We start from the raw sequence: 20,410 nt of genomic DNA, 5'->3' as shown, positions 1-20,410 counted from the left end.
GCAAGAAGGAGGACCCGGGTAATTATAGACCAGTCAGCCTTACCTCCATCCCTGGAAAGGTGATGGAACAACTTATTCTTGACTCCATCTCTAGGCATATCAAGGATGAGGGGGTTATTAAGAACAGCCAACATGGTTTTATGAGGGCGAAGTCATGTTTGACCAACCTTATAGCCTTCTATGAGGAAGTGACTAGGTGGAGGGATGATGGTAGAGCAGTAGATGTGGTTTTTCTTGATTTCAGTAAGGCATTTGATACTGTCTCCCACAGCATTCTCATAGATAAGCTAAGGAAGTGTGGGCTTGACAATCAGGTAGTGAGGTGGATCAAGAACTGGTTGAAAGGAAGAAGGCAGAGAGTTGTGGTCAATGGCACAGAATCTAGCTGGAGGTCTGTGACCAGTGGAGTCCCTCAGGGGTCGGTGCTGGGACCAGTGCTGTTCAATATTTTCATCAACGACCTGGATGAGGGAACTGAATGTGCCCTCAGCAAGTTCGCTCATGACACTAAACTGGGAGGAGTGGCTGACACACCAGAAGGCTGTGTTGCCATTCAGCGAGACCTGGACAGGCTGGAGAGTTGGGCAGGGAGAAACTTGATGAAATTCAACAAGGGCAAGTGTAGAGTCTTGCATTTGGGGAAGAACAACCCCATGTACCAGTACAGGCTGGGGGTTGACCTGCTGGAAAGAAGTGAAGGGGAAAGGGACCTGGGGGTCCTGGTGGATAGGAGGATGACCATGAGCCAGCAATGTGCCCTTGTGGCCAAGAAGGCAAAAAGGCATCCTAGGGTGCATTAGAAAGGGTGTGGTTAGTAGGAAAAGAGAGGTTCTCCTCCCCCTCTACTCTGCCTTGGTGAGGCCACATATGGAATATTGCATCCAGTTCTGGGCCCCTCAGTTCAAGAAGGACAGGGAATTGCTTGAAAGAGTCCAGCGCAGAGCCACAAAGGTGATGAAGGGAGTGGAACATCTCCCTTATGAGGAGAGGCTGAGGGAGCTGGGTCTCTTTAGCTTGGAGAAGAGGAGACTGAGGGGTGAGCTCATCAGTGTTTACAAATATGTAAAGGGTGGGTGTCAGGATGATGGAACTAGGCTTTTTTCAGTGATATCCAGTGGTAGGACAAGGGAGAATGGGTGTAAACTGGAGCAGAGCAGGTTCCACGTTAACATCAGGAAGAACTTCTTTACTGTGAGAGTGACAGAGCACTGGAACAGGTTGCCCAGGGAGGTTGTGGAGTCTCCTACGTTGGAGATATTCAAGGCCCACCTGGACAAGTTCCTGTGTGATATACTCTAGGTTACCCTGCTCTTGCAGGGGGGTTGGACTAGATGATCTTTCGAGGTCCCTTCCAACCCTTGGGATTCTGTGATTCTGTGAAATCAGATAACACCAACAGAAACAGACGCAGATGCTGCAAAAGCATAGATATAACTGCACCACTGTTAAATTAAGGTCCTACATACAGCCAGACACTGACAACAAGAAGTTACAAACCAAATAGAATATATTATTCTTTGTGACTTCTAAAATCCTTGTTGCCAATTACAACTTTAAAACATGTTGAAGCTAAAATATTATAAAGAAAGGCTGGTCCTGATTAAAAGTTGATCACATTCAAGGTTATTTTTCATGTTGGTGTTAAAGAACATACGTTTATCAATTTCATGAACTCAAAATGAGGTCAATGATGCTTGTGGGTCTAATTACCTAATCCTTTATTGTTCAACTTGGTATGTGAAAAGAATTCAAGCTGAAGCTTCCACAAAATTTTTCAGACTGCCTGCTGTATCAGTGACTACTGTTTAAGACACTAATCCATTACCCATATATTCTTGCCTTGTCTCTGCATCAAAGTCAACAATATAAAGTAATATTTCTGCAATTTCCTGGAGCGCATCCTATGCCCAAGAAAAGTGAACATGGGGTGGAGTGGGGTCTGCCTCTGAAAAGTAATGATTTGTACATGTGTATACATTCAGTTATTTACTAAAGAGGAGAAACATCATTCCTCCTTGGAAATATGCTTGTCACAGTCATTTTCCTAAGAAAGCACCACTTGGAATCATAATTCACACTTAAAAATCCACAAAAAAAAAAAAAAAACACACAAAAAAACCCACTGACAGATGCTGCACTCAGACACCTGCACTTTGTTCTTCCGGACTGACCCATGGCAGTGATAAGCAGGTAAATGCAAGCACATGGGCTCTCCTCACAACCACTGCTTTACAGCCGCGTATCATACTCCAAAGGCTCATCTGCATCATCAGCTCCTCTGGTGCTTGTCTCCATTTCTGTTTCCAAGGCTGGACTGACCCCTTCCAGTGTGCAGTCACTTCTCAAATCTATGGCAAGAAAATAAATAAAATGATGCAGCAAAATAAATGTTTGAAAAGCATGTACACCCCACGCAGCATCCAACCTGATGACAATGGTAGTCTGTTAGGTGCTTCTAGAAGAAAGAAAATCTGCAGCAGTGCAAACCAGAGACAGGGGAATAAGAGCCCTGTGGAACCCAAAATGGTGTGAGCTGATATGAAAGAACTTGCCCTGACTCTATTAATTCAGCTGATCTTTCTATTACCTCTAGCTGCCACAAACACAAATAATAAAAACCAGTAACATTACAGTTTCTGTTTCAGAATCAAACAGCAATTACTCCTCCATGTAGGCACTAAAGAGAAACCACTTTCCAAAAAGTAGGTGGGTGGAAATTCATCCAGCATGGCAATGTATTTTGGTTTTGTGTCTTTTAAAATCTGCCCTGTATCAAACATAAGCATATTCTACCAAATCTAACACAAATAGGCAATCCTACTAAGCAGAAGGAAAGGCTGCATTGTATAGGATCCTACCCTATGGCCAGGAAACCTTCAGTGAGTTTTCCCTCAGCTAATTCATTGCCGATTTTTGGTTTGTTACTCTTTCTCATTCTAAAATTATTGCTGATGTTACCTGTAGTGATGACTGAAAAAATGAGCTGCCATTTTGAAAAGCAAACAATTCAGTGAGTAAAAGTTTTTGGGCTGAATGCTAACATCAGATTGATCAGCTCCAACCCTTATACAGCTGCTGGGCAGAAGAGCAATATGCTCATATCCACCCTTGCAAATAGATAGTGTGCCTGCTATAATCTTTCAGCTCAATAGAATTTTGGTTCTTGTGCTTATAGCATGCTCAGGCCTTTACTTCCTTGCACTTAAAAAGTATACATAGATTCAAAATCTTTACTTTGCATACCAGGAAGTTTGAGCCTCCTGCAGCAAGAGTTACAACGATGCTTTGTGATGAAGTTTCTTATTGCACCTTCTCCTAGGTTTGCCGGTCCAAATACCATCTTTCCAGATCTAAAAGGAAAATCATTAAATAAATAATGAGCTCAAAATAAAGCAACTACAGGGGAGAGAGATTATAATGTTTTCTAGTTTTTAAATCAGAGATAAATTAGCTCTTTGCATAGAGACAATCAAAGCTTAGTACATCCACATCACAAGTTCTTAGCTCCAGGACAAGAAAACTGCCAGTTCTGGTAAGGTATTAGCCTACATATACCCCACACCACTTTTTCCTCCTGCTGCATCTGAGATAGGCTCTAAAGGGAGACAGAACAGACCGAGCAATTCTTACAGAAATGCTCAAAGGAAATTTGGGTACAGAGACATTTAGACAACATATGCTAGACTCTCACTCTGTTGCAGAGTCTCATCAAGCAAATGGTTTGGTCCCAGTTTTGATGGTAGGTATCTGGGAACAAACCAGAGCTTGCAGTGACATGCTATTACCTTATTTAAGAACAGAAAGCCAAAAGCAAGCAGAGCCCTGGTCACATCAATATGCACTACAGAAAAAAACACAGTTATGCTGCTGACAAGCAAAGCTTTAAAATTTATTGGCTTCTTCCTATACTTGTTTCCATGTGTCTGCACTCTGGCCAATTCATTACTATCAGCATTACTAGAGGATCCATTTCTGGAAGTATATTGCATATTCTGAGTGCAGCTGCCATAATCACAAACAGAAGCAAGCTATGCACACACATGTATTAGAAGTACCACATAATTATAACAGATTCTTGTTAAAACAAATTCTTGAAAGATCGGTGTTCATTAATTTTAATACTGCTCAACCATTATTCTCAAGAATTTAACTGACATCACAGAACACAGCACACAAGAAACATTTCCAAAGAAACGTTATGAATGCTAGTATTTTAATGATATACAGAGTGTAAACAACACAGTTTAAAATGTGAAATCAATTACAGCTCTGAAAAGCTACAGAAAAAGATTTTAACTCTCGTAAATCTATCTAGTCCACATGAGAAAAATATATTCTCTCTAAAGAAAGCAGTTTTGAAATATAACACTGTCCCCTTTCACACAGGAAAAAAGCAATGATTAGCCAAAACTACTGTAGAAGGCTTGGTATCTCTATAATTTCTGAAAGATACTAAAGACTGTCTCCTGGATCATCTGAAGGACTTGTCCAATCAGCCTTTACGACAAATTAGTACATCAAATGATGCAAGAAGTGAAATATTATTTAAGTGCCATATACACACTTTAAATGACATCATAAATGACAACCATGACAAGTGCAAGGTCCTGCACCTGGGTGGGAGCAATCCCAGACACAGCTACAGGTTGGACAAAAGAGAAATTCAGAGCAGCCCTGCGAAGAAGGGCTTGGGGGTGTTGGTGGATGAGAAAATGAACATGAGCCAGCTTCAGTGTACGGTTGCAGCCCAGAAAGCCAACTGTATCCTGGGCTGCATCAAAGGAAGCGTGACCAGCAGGTCAAAAGAGATGATCTTGCCCCTCTACTCTGCTCTTGTGAGACCACACTTGGAGTGTTGTGTGCAGTTCTAGTGTCCTCAACATAAAAAGGACATGGAACTGTTAGAACAAGTCCAGAGGAGGGCCATGAGGATGATCAGGGGACTGGAGCACCTCCCATATGAAGACAGGCTGAGAAAGTTGGGGCTGTTCAGCCTGGAGAAGAGAAGGCTGCGTGGAGACCTCATAGCAGCCTTCCAGTATCTGAAGGGGGCCTACAAGGATGCTGGGGATGGACTATTCATTAGGGACTGTATTGACAGGACAAGGGGTAATGGGTTAAAACTTAAACAGGGGATGTTTAGATTTTATATAAGGAAGAAATTCTTTGCTGTTAGGGTGGTGAGGTACTGGAATGGGTTGCCCAGGGAGGTTGTGAATGCTCCACCCCTGGCAGTGTTCAAGGCCACGTTGGACGAAGCCTTGGGTGATATGGTTTAGTGTGAGGTGTTCCTGCCCATAGCAGGGGGGTTGGAACTAGATGATCTTAAGGTCCTTTCCAACCCTAACTATTCTATGGTTCTATGATTCTATGCTATATAATCATTTCTAACCATTGGTATAATCTGGTAAAATGCCAGTAAGAATATAACATAATTATTTGCTTCGGCAGGCAGAGGAAATTGAGAGGACTTCACTAACTCCAAGACTACAAAACCACTCTGATACTTCATCTGATCTTTTATTCCATGTAAAGTGCAGCAAATAGCACAAGACAGACATAATTTTTTCATGCTTGTGTGAGGTGAACAGGAATACTGTCTGCAACATATATGAACTAATCTTCCCTCTCTATCTAGCACTGGCAATGATTCAAGAGGAATACTGCATTTAAATTTGGAAAATTATTTCAAGAAATATGAGTGTAAATTGGTAAAAATAACAAGAATGACCAGCAGACTAGAAATCATGGCACACATGAAGATTAGGGAATAGCCTAAAAAGGAAAACAAAATACAAAACAAAACAAAGAAACAAAAAAAAAAAAACAAAAAAAAGAAACAAACAAGCAAATAAAACCCAAACAACAACAAAAACACAATAAAACCCCAAACCCAAATAAATTGAGGAAGCAGACGGTGACTAACTTTGAGCTTTCTGTAATATTTTTTTATCTGTTGACAGTAGACAGGACCAGAAAGAAATGTTTCAAGACAGAAACCAGGAAAAGTGTTTCAGATAGTAGTAACAGATCTGGGAAGTTTTTAAGGTCATCCTTGGAAAATTTTAAGATTTGTCTGTACAAGACCTATAAAGCCGGGAATGACCTGATGCAGAAGAACCAGGTGAACATTTCAGGTTCCTTCTAATCCTACAAAAATGTTACAAACAAGGCCACTCCCCTGGTTATTCAAGTTCTGATTTCGTCTCCAAGGAGAGAAAAATACTGAGCCCAGCTTTCCTGTTTCCCAAGCAGGTGCATTAATGTGAGCTAATGGGCTTAAAAAAACAAAACATGATCCTCCTTTTGTGCAAAGCTTACCTAATAGTTATGTTCCATTAATGAATATCAGATTGCACCAGACTGGTGCTGGCCAGCAGGCAGGTTAACATAGACTGTGCTGATGCAGAGTGCTCCTTATAGTCTAGAGTTGCAAATACTCAAAGCAGACAATAAGACATTTAACAGGGCTTACTGATGGAAGATAAAGGGCTGTGCAGGGCTTCATGGCAAGCAGCATTTTCCCAGGAAGGTGCCCAAATCATTTATTCAGTATGTTTTTGTAGAGGTAACTTCCAGCCCACCTGTTTCAGTTGTGCACATTTCTACAACAGAGGTTAAGTTGATGCAGATGTTTTGTCTACTGGCAGCAATGTAACCATAAATTGTTTGGCTGGAAGCGCACAGCTTGATAAAATTCAATAGATTTGTTCTTCAAAACACATGCTAATAAGTAGTTTCAGTGAACATGGTCTCTGCTCATTACTAAAACCTCCACCCCATCACTATCTGCTTGAGTGCTTTCAAAAGGGAGAGTAAGAGACCTAGCAGCTCTGACTCCTTTTCACATATTTGTAATGAGATTTTTTGTTACCAGCATCCCTTTCCTCACCCCTCTCAGGAGGTTTAATGCATTAGTTCTATCCAATTTAAACTCAGCCCCCTATTTTTCTCATCTCCAAAGCTGCTCTACGGACAATCTGCACATAGTGTCCATGAAAGCTTTACCAACGTGGACTTTGCTGTGCATTTGGCAAGTAGGACACACTAAAAAAGGCATCCAGAATACTGCTTATGAGGCAATTCTTCCCAACAGCCAGACAGTACAGAGTCTGCAGGGACTGCACTTCGATAACCTTGCTGCTGTGCCTCTATTTACTTCTGTTTTTTAAGGAAATCCTTTCGTTAACATTATACCTGCCTTGTTTGATCACCCATACATCCTATGCAGTGCACATGGCCAGATCTTCAACCGATGTTAAATATCCATGAATTTACATCAATTTACATCAGCTCGGGATCTGTTGAGACATCACAGTATCTGACATACTTTCCAAAGAAATCTGTTATTTTTGTCTTGATGCTATATATAAAACCAAGCCACAATGCACTACCACAGAAGAGCTGATATTTTGCCATTACAAAGTCCATTTCCAGGCATGCAGTATGTATGAAAGAAAGGACTCATTATAAGGTAAAAATATGAGCCACTAAATCAATGGAATTACAGAAGCAAAACTTAAATAATTTAACATAAGTAGTGCTAAAGTTTGAATCACTCCCATCAGACAGATGCCATCTATTTTCTCTCAGGCTTCTAAGACAGTATGAGCTCAAAGCAACTTTTGAGGCAGCACACATGATTTGATTAAATATCTTACCTACAAATGAAAACTTCAAACAGATCTTGCTACTGCCAGAAATATTTATCTTGTGAGCAAATGAAGGTCAGAGTAAAGACAGTGTTTTTACACTGTTATTGTTATGACTATTTTAGAAAGTGTTTCTTAGAGCTGGGTATCTTCTGGCTGCTTACAGAAACCATCCATCATTTCACTGTCTTACTCCTTTAGATCACTGAATCAAAACAATATAGTTTCACAACTTGCTGTTCTGAAGATTTCCCTGAACATACATCAAAACTGGTCTCGATTAATTAATCAACACTTCTCTTGAACTAGGACTTACCTGTTTTGCAAATGGTAAAAACAAAATAATAAAAAGTTCTGAAAATGAGATCTGTGTGATCAAATTTTAGTAAGCATGACAAAATTATTTAAAAACAAAAATAACTCAGAACACTGATAAACATGCACTTCAAGAGAATATAGATAAATATCATTTCTATTTTAAAGAGGATAAGCTGAGTTGCCAGGTGAAGTACTGTGGTCAGTGACTGGCCACAGTCTTCAGTAATAGCTATTACAGTTTATCCTTCCACTGATATAAAAAAATCCACTTGAACAGTAGCAAACCAGATTTCCATACATCTGTAGCAATACTTTAAAACGTTTGCTGAAAATTGGTGAACAACTACATGACCGACCTCTCTGCCTCTCTATCCTAAGCTATCCTTCTGTCTTATGACCAACTTAGGGCAAAAACTAGCCACTGTGAGGTCTTCGCTGTATTCTTGATGTTACTTCCAAAATAAATATTATGTGGCTGATACACCTACATTTATAATTTAAATATCATAAAACATTAATACAGTAATTTATTACTAATCTTAGTAATTAAATATTAATAATAGTCGCAGAATTAAGAGCCTACTTTCAAAATTAACTTGCTATGAGTTCTAGGCAAGTTGTCTTATATTTCTATAGCTAATTGAGCTTTGTATTAAAACAGACTATTCATACTTAAATCTTCCTTCCAAATATTAGAAACCTCTTCAGCCCGATGACATGAACTGACCAAGAGGGCACCAAGCTGAACACAAGACAGTGGAGGAGCAGAGGTGCCAGGGCACAGTTGGAGATATGTATGGGCTTAGGAAGAATTTCTATAGAAAAGGACCCTGCAGGACAGCAACTATCGATACCACTGCTTCTCCTTTCACTACAGCAAATACTAGTTAGGAGCAAGGTCACAGGATGGGAGAATGGCCATGGTTCTGATTATGAAATTTGATGCATGAAGGCAGACTGCTATTTCTGTAGTCTCTCTAATTTTTGTAAGTTTTCACACATGACTCATTATCTCCATATCATGACTTTGAGATTGTTAATGTGTAGCATGCTTAAATGTACCACTTAGAACCTATGGAAAAGATCAGAGATCCAGAAGCCCTTTCCTCATCCTCTTAAATCACTGTGGCCCCATAAACTCCATGGAACAGTGGCTCACCAGGCAGGGGAAACTAGTCGGATTTAACATTTAGGTTACAGATGACCTGCTTCAGTACAAATTTGTAAAGAGACTTACAGGGTCTTCTGTTTCTTGTTCATGCTCTCCCTGCATAGCTCTGGAAAACTCCTGTGCTTTAGCACAGCAACACAGGCTCTTCCCACCTTTCATACACCACTCACCACACATTCGGAGCTGGAACACCTGCAGTCCTTCTAAGCACAGCAGAGTATGGTGTCTCTCCACTGTTATCAATACCTTCATTTAACCCAAACACAGTGTGAAAAATAACCATGTCTCTCACAAATCATAAAAAACACCCTAGCTATATAGACCGTTAGCAGAATGTGCGAAGCAAATGATAATTTCATCAGAAATAAACCTACTTCTTGTCTTCAGGTTTAATTACAGATGGATCCGTAAGGTTTTCCCCAACACCTACAACAAAATCAACACCTGTGTGTTACAAAGGAAGGTAATCATGATTTCATAATCTGTCATTTCCAAAAATGTAAATATCTGCTGTGTTCACACTGTCTCAGTTAAAGTGGTCACAAGTTAAAAAGAAAATGCAATGAGTATAAAAATCTGTTAGGTAGTGGTAAACATAAAGAGTTCTTTACAGTCCTGACTTCAGTTGCTTTGAGGTTTATTTATATGTAGATGGAAGGCCTATGCAAATGCTGTAAATATTATGCTGAAACTCAACTAAGCAAAACATGACCAACTCTAAGACTGATACTTAAATTGGAGTAAAGGTATTAATCAGATGTGGATCTTACAGATGTCAAAATATCTACTCTTGTACACATATTCTTTTCAAGGTAACAAACATAAGTCACAACCCTGTTATTTGCAGATCTGTTATCTCTTTTTTCTTGTGTGGCCACAGAGGCTTATTAAATAAATTATTTCTTTATTAGACCTGAATGCTAATACCTATGTTACAGTTTTCCCCAAATTGATGATATACTATTATTTTACCAAAACCCTTTTTTCTTGAATCCAAGCAAATTATTCTGCTTTTAAACTAATTAAAAAAAAATCTATGATCATACAACATGCAGTTTTTATTTAAATAGTCCGCTGATGCTAAGTTTGCATTCTGATTATAGAAATAGAATATTGTGACTGAAATATCCCCAGATTGCAACACTTTTCAATGAAGGTCATTTCAGTTGATGTAAATTAGACAAGATGTGGTGTGTATGTATGTGGAGACAGCCCAGGCATTATATAGTAAATTGTGATATAGACTAATCCTATTAGAAATCCAACAGGAGCAGCCCTTGCACTTTTCCTAAACTCCAGATTAGAGAACTACAAGAACAAGGCAAAAACTAGAGCAGATTTCAGTTTGTTTGAGATGGAAATTGTAGCTCCAGTCTTGATGAGATTTACATAGATGTTTAAATTCTCCATGTCTGAGCCAACACAGTTGGTTTGGAACTGTCAAGAGCTGTATAATAAACTTGAGCAAACTTTAGACAAATTCTAGTACACTATGGTGAAGGCACACTCTTCCTGTATTTTTTTTTCATATGCAGATAAAACCAAATGAAGGCAAGGATGAAATTATGGGTTTATTTTGCATAATAAGCATGTCTTTCTTGTAATTCACAACATATTTACATTTTATGGCATCCAGAAGCTAAGTCGTTGTCTATCCATACACATTTCTCTTGACAGAAATGACAAACAATAGCGTTTGTACTGTTTGATGGGTGATGTTCATCTTCTGAACATTGTCAACTGCTTTATCTCTTTAAAATATGCCATGTTCCCACTTACACATATAAAGTGATCACATGCTCTTTGAAGGAGTCACAAGACTTTGTGAGTAGCATTCAGGTTTGTAGCTTATGCAAACCGCTTACAGATTTATTAATATGAACAATAAAATATACAGATAGCACTTCACACTTCTGACAGATATACACATATTGTGTGCATATACATGTGGGTACACTTGAATCTCTAGATTATTTATGTATCTTAATAAAAATATCTTAACCGTGGAGTGGTTTTTTTTTTTTTCTGCTGGCTGAAATGTTCCTGCACACTTTATCTACTTGCTCTTTTGCCCATTCAACCTAGACATATTTGAAGTCAAATTACTTTCCCTTTACATCTACATTAATCTAGAGTGTGGATACCTGTTTATCAGTGCCACACAACAGATACCCAGGGGGTTCTTGAGCTTTGATAGTATGTCAATGAGAACAGAATTTGGATCATTCCATAGTGTTATATTCTTTTTTGAGGTAATTGCTTTACATTGGGTGTCAAATAGTGATCTCTGCTATAAGTCACCTTGCAAATCCAGGACAAGGAGCTCCCCACGGGTGTACACGTAGGTCCAGTGAGAGAAGGCCAGCATCAGCTCTTCCAGCAAGCTGCTGGGTGTAATCTCATCTCCATTATTGTTGTTGTATTTCCGAAACTCGCCAGTCATGTACTTCTCAATGGTCAGCCACTGATTTGCTGAATGGCAGTAGATGAGGAAAACTTCCAGGAACCTGTAGATATAAATGCTATCAGGACCTGGCAGGATAATGAATATTCTCACAGTCAGCACATGGCATGAGGCAAAGCAAATATACCATAAAGAAGGACACATCTTCCTTAATTGGAGCATTTGAACAGCAGGAGATAACAAATTGTGGGCAGCACAAAGGCTTTTTTCTGTTTGATAACTCTCAAAGTACTTTTATCAGAAAATATAGTTTATGCACAAACAAGAAAACCTGATTTACTCTATCCTACTGTAAATGAGCTATTGCAAACTATTGTATAAAACTTCTTAAGTCTAACTTCTTACTTAAGTCTAAGTAACAGCACTATGAAGAAGCTTATTTTGCCATCACATGTAGCTATAAAGACAAAGTTCAAAGCTGCCTACCTTTCCTCTTATATTCCAACCCACTGGAAAAGAAGGCTACACTAGACCAGGACACAACTGAAAAGAAAACTTTTGACACCTACTACTTAAAGCCAGTGACTTTACCTTGGAGTATAAGGAATAGTATGAGGCTTTACTTGATTGAAGGTATAGATCAACTTCTGCGCAGCCCTTTGCTGTTGGATCTCCTGGAGAAAATAATGTTGTAAACATAATTTTCATTTTCATGGAGAAAGATGCCATGAATTTGTCAAAACACACACAAGCACACACACAGACACAATTGTATACAGTTTACAAATGGGAGATAAATCTTCCTCAAGAGTTTTTTCCTTTCCAAAAGATAAAATCAAACCACATGTCAACTGTGCTGTTGAGTAAGAGTATAGCATTTAAGGCATATCAGGCTACACCACTCAGTGTGCCTTTAGGTCTGAACTCACCCTCAGGCAAAGATGCAATACTGTGCCATCATGAAAGATCTTTTGCCAAGTCTGAACCACCTCTGGCAGAAAAGACTTCACAATAAATACTTGTCCCAGCTTTAATACATCATTTTCAGACCAAGTACAGATGACCTTCATGGCCCTCCGCAGACCCCCATCCATTTCCTCCCTTGACAAGACTTGGATCATTGCAGCCATACCACGCTGGGACCAGGAAGACATGCTTTTATCAAGGTTCATAGGTGAACTTTCTTCTAGCCGATAGACGGTCACTTCCTCTCCATCTTAAATAAACGGAAGTTTTGTTAGCAGAAGTCAAACATTGCAGCCCCAGGAGAGAAATGCATTTTGATTTGTTGTCTTAAAATAACATGACCACTTTATACACCTTTGTAAACCACACTACAAAAGAGCATTTTTTATCATTACTGTTCATCTGTGTGAAAACTTTGCCAGCCTAAACTTACACTACTTACTACCTACATTCTGTTGAAGATCTATTCTGATTGCATAAGTGGTCCAAAGAGCTTGTATTAAACCTCTAAAAAGAGATGAATTTAAGACCTCCTGGACACTTGCACACAAACAAAACTCATTGATTTATATAGACAGGAATATTAATCTCATCTGCCACACTTTTTTGAGTACTTAAGAGATGTTGGGCTTTGAAATTACCTATTTTTAAAGGGTTACCATTTTAGCTTCAGTGTATGAATCTTAAATATCCTGAGTGTGGCCCCCTCTGTTTATGCACTTGTGTGGAACAGGCAGTTTAAGTTAATCAAGATCCATGCAAAACTTAGTATTTTCCTCATGACTGTGCTCAGCCAATTAAAAAAAAAAAACACAAAAAAACACCCCAAAACCCAAAACAAACAAGTCAAACAAACACAAACTGCTTCTAACAGTTATTGATTATAAAAACAAAGGGCTGAAGGATGCCACCTTTCAACACAAACAGACAGCTGAGTTGTTCCAAAAATGGTGACTTGGCCACAATGAGCCAGGGAAATTACACTGAAAAGAACAGGACTTTCCTTGGAGAAAGGAATCCTAGGAGTCCTAGGAGAGCAAGCTAAAGCAAACTGATAGGATGTTCACAGTTCTGGCGTTTTAAACTAAGATTTCTATTTTTCCTATAAATTCCAATGTTATTTATACTGTGCAAAATTTCAGATGATCTGCTCCTGCTGATAATATCTTTCTGAAAGCAGAACAAACCTAGTGAGCTTTAACGCAGTCACACTGTACTTGTAGTAGCATTCCTTTCTTGCAGCATAAGTGAGACACCTTTCTGCTGCCATCATTTGTAAACTATATAGAAAAGTTAACTGATTTTTTTAAACTTGGATTTCCTTCTTGCAACTCACACTATTTTCAATGCTAATTTGTAAGAAAGGCTTTCACCAGCAAGAGTGGTGAGGTAACTACATCCACAGAATGGCAAAGAATGGTGTATGGAAGGACAAACTGGATTCAGACAAGTAGATTTCCTCCCTGCTCTCAAGCCTTCCTTTGTTAGTTAGCAAAAGTGTCAATGCTGTCAAACACTACTGTCTGCACACATTTTAATTTAAAATAAAGCAACAGAGAGACAGTGTCTTATATAAAAGACAGACACTTGAATAAAGATACTATAACTAGACACCTTTTTTAATCTTACATTTATTCTTCATTTTATTATCATTTGACAATTTTATACCTAAAAAGGTGTTTCCTGGGAGCTTCAAAGTTTAAAATGTTCAATATGCTCACAGCTATATTATTATCTGCAGCAATCTAGTCCCAGGAAATCCTATGAGCAATTAGTTGCTGTGAGACAAAATATTCTATGCATTGAAAAGAAGGCACCTAGCTCTCAAGTGTCTAGAGGAAGAGCTTCTGCTGTTGTAAGCTAGTACTGTACACTAATTTCAGAACTCTTCCAAATGATCATATAGTATTCTCTACCACTCTTCAGTTACAGCACAGCTCTTTTTTCTTTTACATACTACAAGTCTTCCTTAGCAGATACATGAGTAGTGCCCTCCCAACCACTACCTTCTTTATGGGATAGTCTATACCTATAGCTACATGAGAGAGTGTGGCTGTGAGAGAGAGAGGGGTAGAGAGAGACAGAGCAGGTATTAAGGTTAAAGGGAATCTTTTTGCTGTCTTCAGCTATCTTACTGATAGCTATAGAGAAGACGAAGTTAGATTCACCTCTGAAGTTGACAGCAGTCACATGAATGCCAACAACAAAGAAAACACCAACAAATACTGAGAAAAATATTAGATTCACATTGAAGTCAGTCAAACACTGGAAAAGGTTGCTCAGAGAAGCTAAGGAATCACCATTTAAAGACATTTTCAAAATGGAAATGGACAGGACCTCAGCAATCTCATCTCAATTGGCCACAGAGGGAGTTGGACCAGATGACTTCCAAAAGTCTCTAAATTATTACATGACTACAATTCTATCTTGATTTACCTCTTTTAGAAAAAAGAATTGCTGAAATTAACCCAAGGAAATTACTCAACATATTTAAAAGATAATGCACTAACTATTTATAAAGCTTATAAATAACATAACCAGGAAGTTAGTACTCACCAAAGAGCTGAACTGGTGTAAATGGTATGGTCTGAGCAAGTCTCATTAAGTTGTTCCTTTCAACAGCTGCAAAAAACATAGATTTCACTACTATGTGAATAAGCAACAAGCTGGCTGAGTTTCAGAAACACCTGGTGGCACTTTAGTGCACAAAGCCTAAGAGGGTGCAGTGTGATCCTATGTCAGATCTGATCACCATTCTACCCAGACAGCAAATCCCTTTTACACACTCATGGTATGTTACAAGCATTAGCTGGCACTCTTTACCCCGTTCATTGATTCCCTTCTTCCAAGGAAACAGACTTTCCAGGACAAGCCCCCTACACACTGGCTGGAAGAACTGCTTCTGCTAATTTTCATCACCCTCCTTTCACCAAGGGCTGTCACCATTTCCCTCTCCTGTCAGCTCCAGTGCAGCAACATTCACACTGCCAATAAGATGCACTTGCCCCAGCTGCCTCACTGCCAGTCTCATCAGGCTCAAAAGTACCTGGGGATTTAATAAGGCATCACAGAAAATCCAAGCTTCTCCTGAAAAGAGCACTGTCTCTTCATCTGGGCTTCTCACCAAACAAATCCCTAACATTATTATGTCTCCCTAACTGGCAGCTTATTTCTCAGGCAAACACCTTCAAAACTTCATAGAGCTATCTAAATATATGGATTTGTCATCATCATGGCTTCAGCTATTAGGAAGGGTAAGAGAGCAGTGAAGTAAGCCACAAAGTGGATAAGACTAGAATAAGAAGGCAACTCAGATGCTACAGTGCCTCATTTTCCTGTTTGATGGCTGAAGACAAAACCAGCATTCGAAGCAGGCAGTGAACCACAACAAACCTGTGTTTCTCAGCAGAGCAACCAAAAAGCCTTGATGGGAGACTCTTCCAGAGCCTAGACACCATCTGTCCTTCTTTATTTAAGATTAACTCTCTGAGCAGAAATTAATTGGAGATTATTTAGCCCAGAAGAGAAAGCATAGGAAACCTGCACTGCAGTAACCCATGAATTAAGGTCCTCATTTGAGAAGATCTGCATTTCAGCCTCCACTACAAGGCTTGTTTACATATGTCAAATGCAACAGGCACTGGTTAACATGCCTGAGTAGTTTTGGAGCATGGTCCTCCTTTGATGTCTCACTGGGAACATCCTCTCGTCACAAAATTAGTGCATAGCATGAACAAGGACGTGAAAAGGGGAGCTGACAGACCTGTGCTGTATGTCAGACCCTGCTAGCATTCACTCTAGAGGCTAGAGAAACAATGTGACATGGACATATACCACATGCTGAACTTGGGTCAAAACTCAAGGTTTTTGGGGTGTGCAGAGAGGCAGAACTGTACTTGCCTGCACATGATAGAAAAATAATGCATAAGCAGTATATGGTGCAGGATTTCAGTATCAAGCTTTTAGTTTTAGTTGGCTAAATTCTACCACAATCTTCCTGAAGAAAGAAAACCTTCTGTGGAAACCTCTCAAGTCATTCATCAATTCATAATGGTAACCACTCTCTGGGCTAAAAAGTCCTACCTAATCTCAAATAGCATGCCTGGCGTGAGCCAAAATAATCACTGCAACAATGCCACAAAGTAAAAGAAATTACTCCTGTACACTGATTACGAACCAGGAGGTGCTATTCCCAGTGAAAATCGCGGGGTTTTGAACTTTAGGAGGTTGATAATGCATCTGGTTTACCCTAAGCTTCCGTTTAAAGGCGGCCAAGTCCTGTGGGCGATAGAGACATCTACTGGCAAGCTCTGCTCAGCTCTCCTCCGGGAAAAACAAGTCCAAACCTTGTGGGAAAATCTGTGCACATTCAGCTCAGGAAAAGACAGAACTGCAGGGAATTAGCATTCAAATGATTTATTCCCTGTCAAATTTCCAGGAGTTCATAGGTATATAAACACAGATTAAGTAGTACAGGACCAATTAACTGAAGAAACCAATTCCAGAAAATACAAAGGAGGATGTGGGAGGTGTCAGGGTGACAGCTATAAGCAAATGAGTGATTCTTCTGCTCTCCCAGGAATCAGAGCATTATTCATTGTTTCTACTGGTAGTTCGAAAGAGATTATCTACATTCTGCTCTGGAGTTACCAGAAATACTGGAATTGAGCAATTAGCAGCAAGAAAATTTCCTCACTGGAGTATTAGGCAAGAACATTCTTAGTAGTGGGCAATTGTGCAACTCTTCAAAATGAAAATCACTGAAGATGACAAGGCTAATGTTCTTTTTAATTTCTCAGATTACTTAGCTATCATTCTGGCATCTCCTGCTTACCTGAGTAGTGATGATGCAGATCTTGAGATGTTTTCAAGCAGGCAAACATATCTGAAATAATGTTTAAAGGATCATTACATTATTACAGCAGATATAAATGCACGATTTTTAATTTCCTTCCAACTCAGAGTTTGTCATGAAACAGATTAATCAGAATTACTGTCTCAACATTCTAAAGAGAAGAATTGCTAATAGGCTTTAACTATGTTATAATGTACAGTACATTGGCAGATTTCAGTCATCAGTGTAAAACAGCCAGATGACTTATTTATTCAGGGAAATGGTGGGAAACTTGTGCAATTAACCGCAAGGACAGGTAGCTTCTCTAAGCCAATTACACCTCTGGGATATTAAAAGCACTTCGCTGTCCATCATGCTTCACAGCCTTTCAAAGGCATGATTTTTCTAACTTGATCCTCAGACATTAAACATTCCATTAACTATACTAATACACCAAAGCTATACTAATATTATCCCATTAACCTATAGCATCAAAAATTCACTTAAATAGACAAACAATTTCTGTGGTTATGTATTTAACAGGCACAACCAGATCAAACCTGGTCCAAAAATCTTGGTTTTACAAAGTCTTTTTAATAAAACCAAGATTCAGGAGCATGTTTCAATCAATTAGATAAAAGCACTTTGTTCTATTGGAAAACAGTCCTTCAAAATGCCAGATTTAAGGAAATATGTATACTGTACTACTTGCAATTCTGAAAAAGTAGATAATCAAAACTGAATCTGCATAAAAATATTTGAATATTACACTGTTTTTCTTGGTGTATTTTATTTGTTTATATTCAATTTTCTAGCAAAGGAAATCTTAAATGAGAAAACATAAATGGATTTTGGAGGAAGAGCCAGCATTTCCCCTAAGCATCCTTGGTGATTCAAGGTCCCTTTTGCTCTCTTTCTTGCTGGACCCAACTAGTTTTGTTGCAGTTTGTATGTTGTAAAACAACAAACGTGAAGCAAGCAACTGGTATCAAGCCATTCCTTTTGAGGATGGCAAAACTGGATTTTAATCAAAGTAATGGTGCACTCCAGAGACTAGCCCCACAACTCAATAGGCCTGCAGCAGTGTGCTTCTGTACAGCAGCATTTCATGCACAGCTGGACCCAAAGAGAGAAGTACTTGAAGGGGAGATAGTCTAAGAGCGACTCATTTCTGCACCACAGCTAGCCTCAAAACGAGATTGATGCCCAGCTGCTTCACCTCTTACAGCTAAGTGGCTTTTCAGGAAAACTGGAAGATAGACTAAAAGGCAACAAATAGAAGTGAAGTTAACTAACACACTACTGTTGAAGAACAGTTATTTTTCACTATAACCTTGAATTTCTTTATTGGCCATTTCATAATAAATTCAATCTTTCACTGATTGCATGATTTCAGGGACACCACAAAAACAGAGGAATTACACCAAACTTCAACTGCAAAAATCATGCATATATTTAAGATTTTACATCTCAATATATTCTCAAGTATACTCCCTGCTTTAACCTAGGAGGTCTCTTAGACCGCCAGGGATGAAAGCAACAACATAATTTTAAACCGTTTCTTCCTGCTGAAAAGGACAACATTACTAGGCAGACTAGAGTAAAAAATAAGATTTTTTTCTTTTAAGATTTTGCAGTTACCATAAGGAAAACATATTCTCATAAAACATCTTTCATTTTAAAACACAAATTAGTAACTAACATATATATTTGATAAGAAAAGGGGTAATGGCTTTAAACTTAAACAGGGGAAGTTCACGTTGGATTTAAGGAAGAAATTCTTCACTGTGAGGCACTGAAACGTGTTGCCCAAAGAAGTAGTGAATGCTCCACCCCTGGAAGCAGCAAGGTTGGACAGAGCCTTGGGTGACATGGCAAGGGGGCTGGAACTGGATGATTTTAAGGTCCTTTCCATCCCTAATCATCCTACAATACTATGAGATAACAGCTGAACATTTTTGTATAACCCTCAACTATATTAAAGTAACCCTTTTGGACTTTTTGCTTCAGAATTGACAGAGCAAGATTTGCAGAGAAAAATTAAAATGAATGACAAGCAACCAAAAACTTACTGTCAGTTTCCCCTGAAGTTCTCAACCTGTTTTAAAACAAACATTTGCTGTTTTACTCCAAAATTTCTATCATTAAGCTAACACTTATAAAGATATGTGATCTATGTGAAAGCAAAACTCACAAAGGTTTTATCAGCAAACATAAAACAGAATACCCTTCAGTGCAACTTTGTTCATCGCACCAATTAGCAAATAATATTACTGAAGAACAGAAACATTTTACAGTATGCTTCTTCTTCTGCTTCATATTGAGCTGCTTTTACAATCCTGCACCACTGTTCATATCATTTACACTGCAATAACAGTGTCAGTTAAAGACCACTTCAATCACGTACACAATTGTTCATTTTTCAATCAACGCTGAGATGTATTCAGAGCTACATACGCTATTACCATTACTTGCACAAAACCGGACTTTTTAAACTGATGGTCCTTTGGATTAGCAAGGCTGCAGAAAGAGGACAGCATCACCGTTAACATTAAAGCACTCTTTGTTACAGAAGACAGCGGATATGATTCACCTCACAGGCCAGAGAGATCCCACTGAAGACAATGGGCTAAGTGACAGAATCAGGCCACTCAACAGCCTGTATGTCCTGCTGGTAAGCATGAGGTTTTCCTACTGCCTATAAATGATTGGGTAAAACAAACAGACAAAACACCCATCACCAAAAATAAATGCCAACAACAACCAAACCACAACCCACCCACCCCCCTCCAAAAAAAAAAAAAAACCAAAAAAAAACCACAAACCCAAAAGAACCCAAAACCCATGGTATGGTTAAGAAACCAAAGTATCTTTTTTTCCTCTTTCCACAGTGATATCACATGGGATATGACAGCTTCCTAGTGTTTTTCATTTATTACATCCACAGTGTTACTAAGTAAGAGAAACATAAAAGAAATCAATGAAAGTAAGAAAGAAAAGGGAAAGGAACATAGACAGCACTGCATGTGAAAAAAATACCTCCAATGCTAAGATAATGATTGATC

General features: G+C 38.9%; 1 protein-coding gene across 1 annotated transcript in view; it reads right to left on the bottom strand.

Annotated features, from left to right (window-relative positions):
* Positions 1–2,154: 2,154 nt before the first annotated feature.
* The window catches only part of TRPM6 (transient receptor potential cation channel subfamily M member 6), a 79,090-nt gene continuing 60,834 nt past the window's right edge, over positions 2,155–20,410 (bottom strand). Inside the window, exons 30-38 of the mRNA XM_034073090.1 lie at positions 19,418–19,443; positions 17,346–17,396; positions 15,068–15,133; positions 12,475–12,761; positions 12,137–12,219; positions 11,443–11,648; positions 9,516–9,567; positions 3,244–3,350; positions 2,155–2,348 (exon numbers count right to left, since the gene is read on the bottom strand). Of these exons, the coding sequence (XP_033928981.1) occupies positions 2,230–2,348; positions 3,244–3,350; positions 9,516–9,567; positions 11,443–11,648; positions 12,137–12,219; positions 12,475–12,761; positions 15,068–15,133; positions 17,346–17,396; positions 19,418–19,443 (997 nt within the window). The 3' untranslated portion in view covers positions 2,155–2,229. The remainder of the gene's footprint in view (positions 2,349–3,243; positions 3,351–9,515; positions 9,568–11,442; positions 11,649–12,136; positions 12,220–12,474; positions 12,762–15,067; positions 15,134–17,345; positions 17,397–19,417; positions 19,444–20,410) is intronic.

The sequence above is a fragment of the Melopsittacus undulatus genome, chromosome Z, assembly GCF_012275295.1.
Source record: "Melopsittacus undulatus isolate bMelUnd1 chromosome Z, bMelUnd1.mat.Z, whole genome shotgun sequence".
NCBI classification, from domain to species: Eukaryota; Metazoa; Chordata; class Aves; order Psittaciformes; family Psittaculidae; genus Melopsittacus; species Melopsittacus undulatus.
This window is presented reverse-complemented; position numbering and strand designations above follow the sequence as displayed.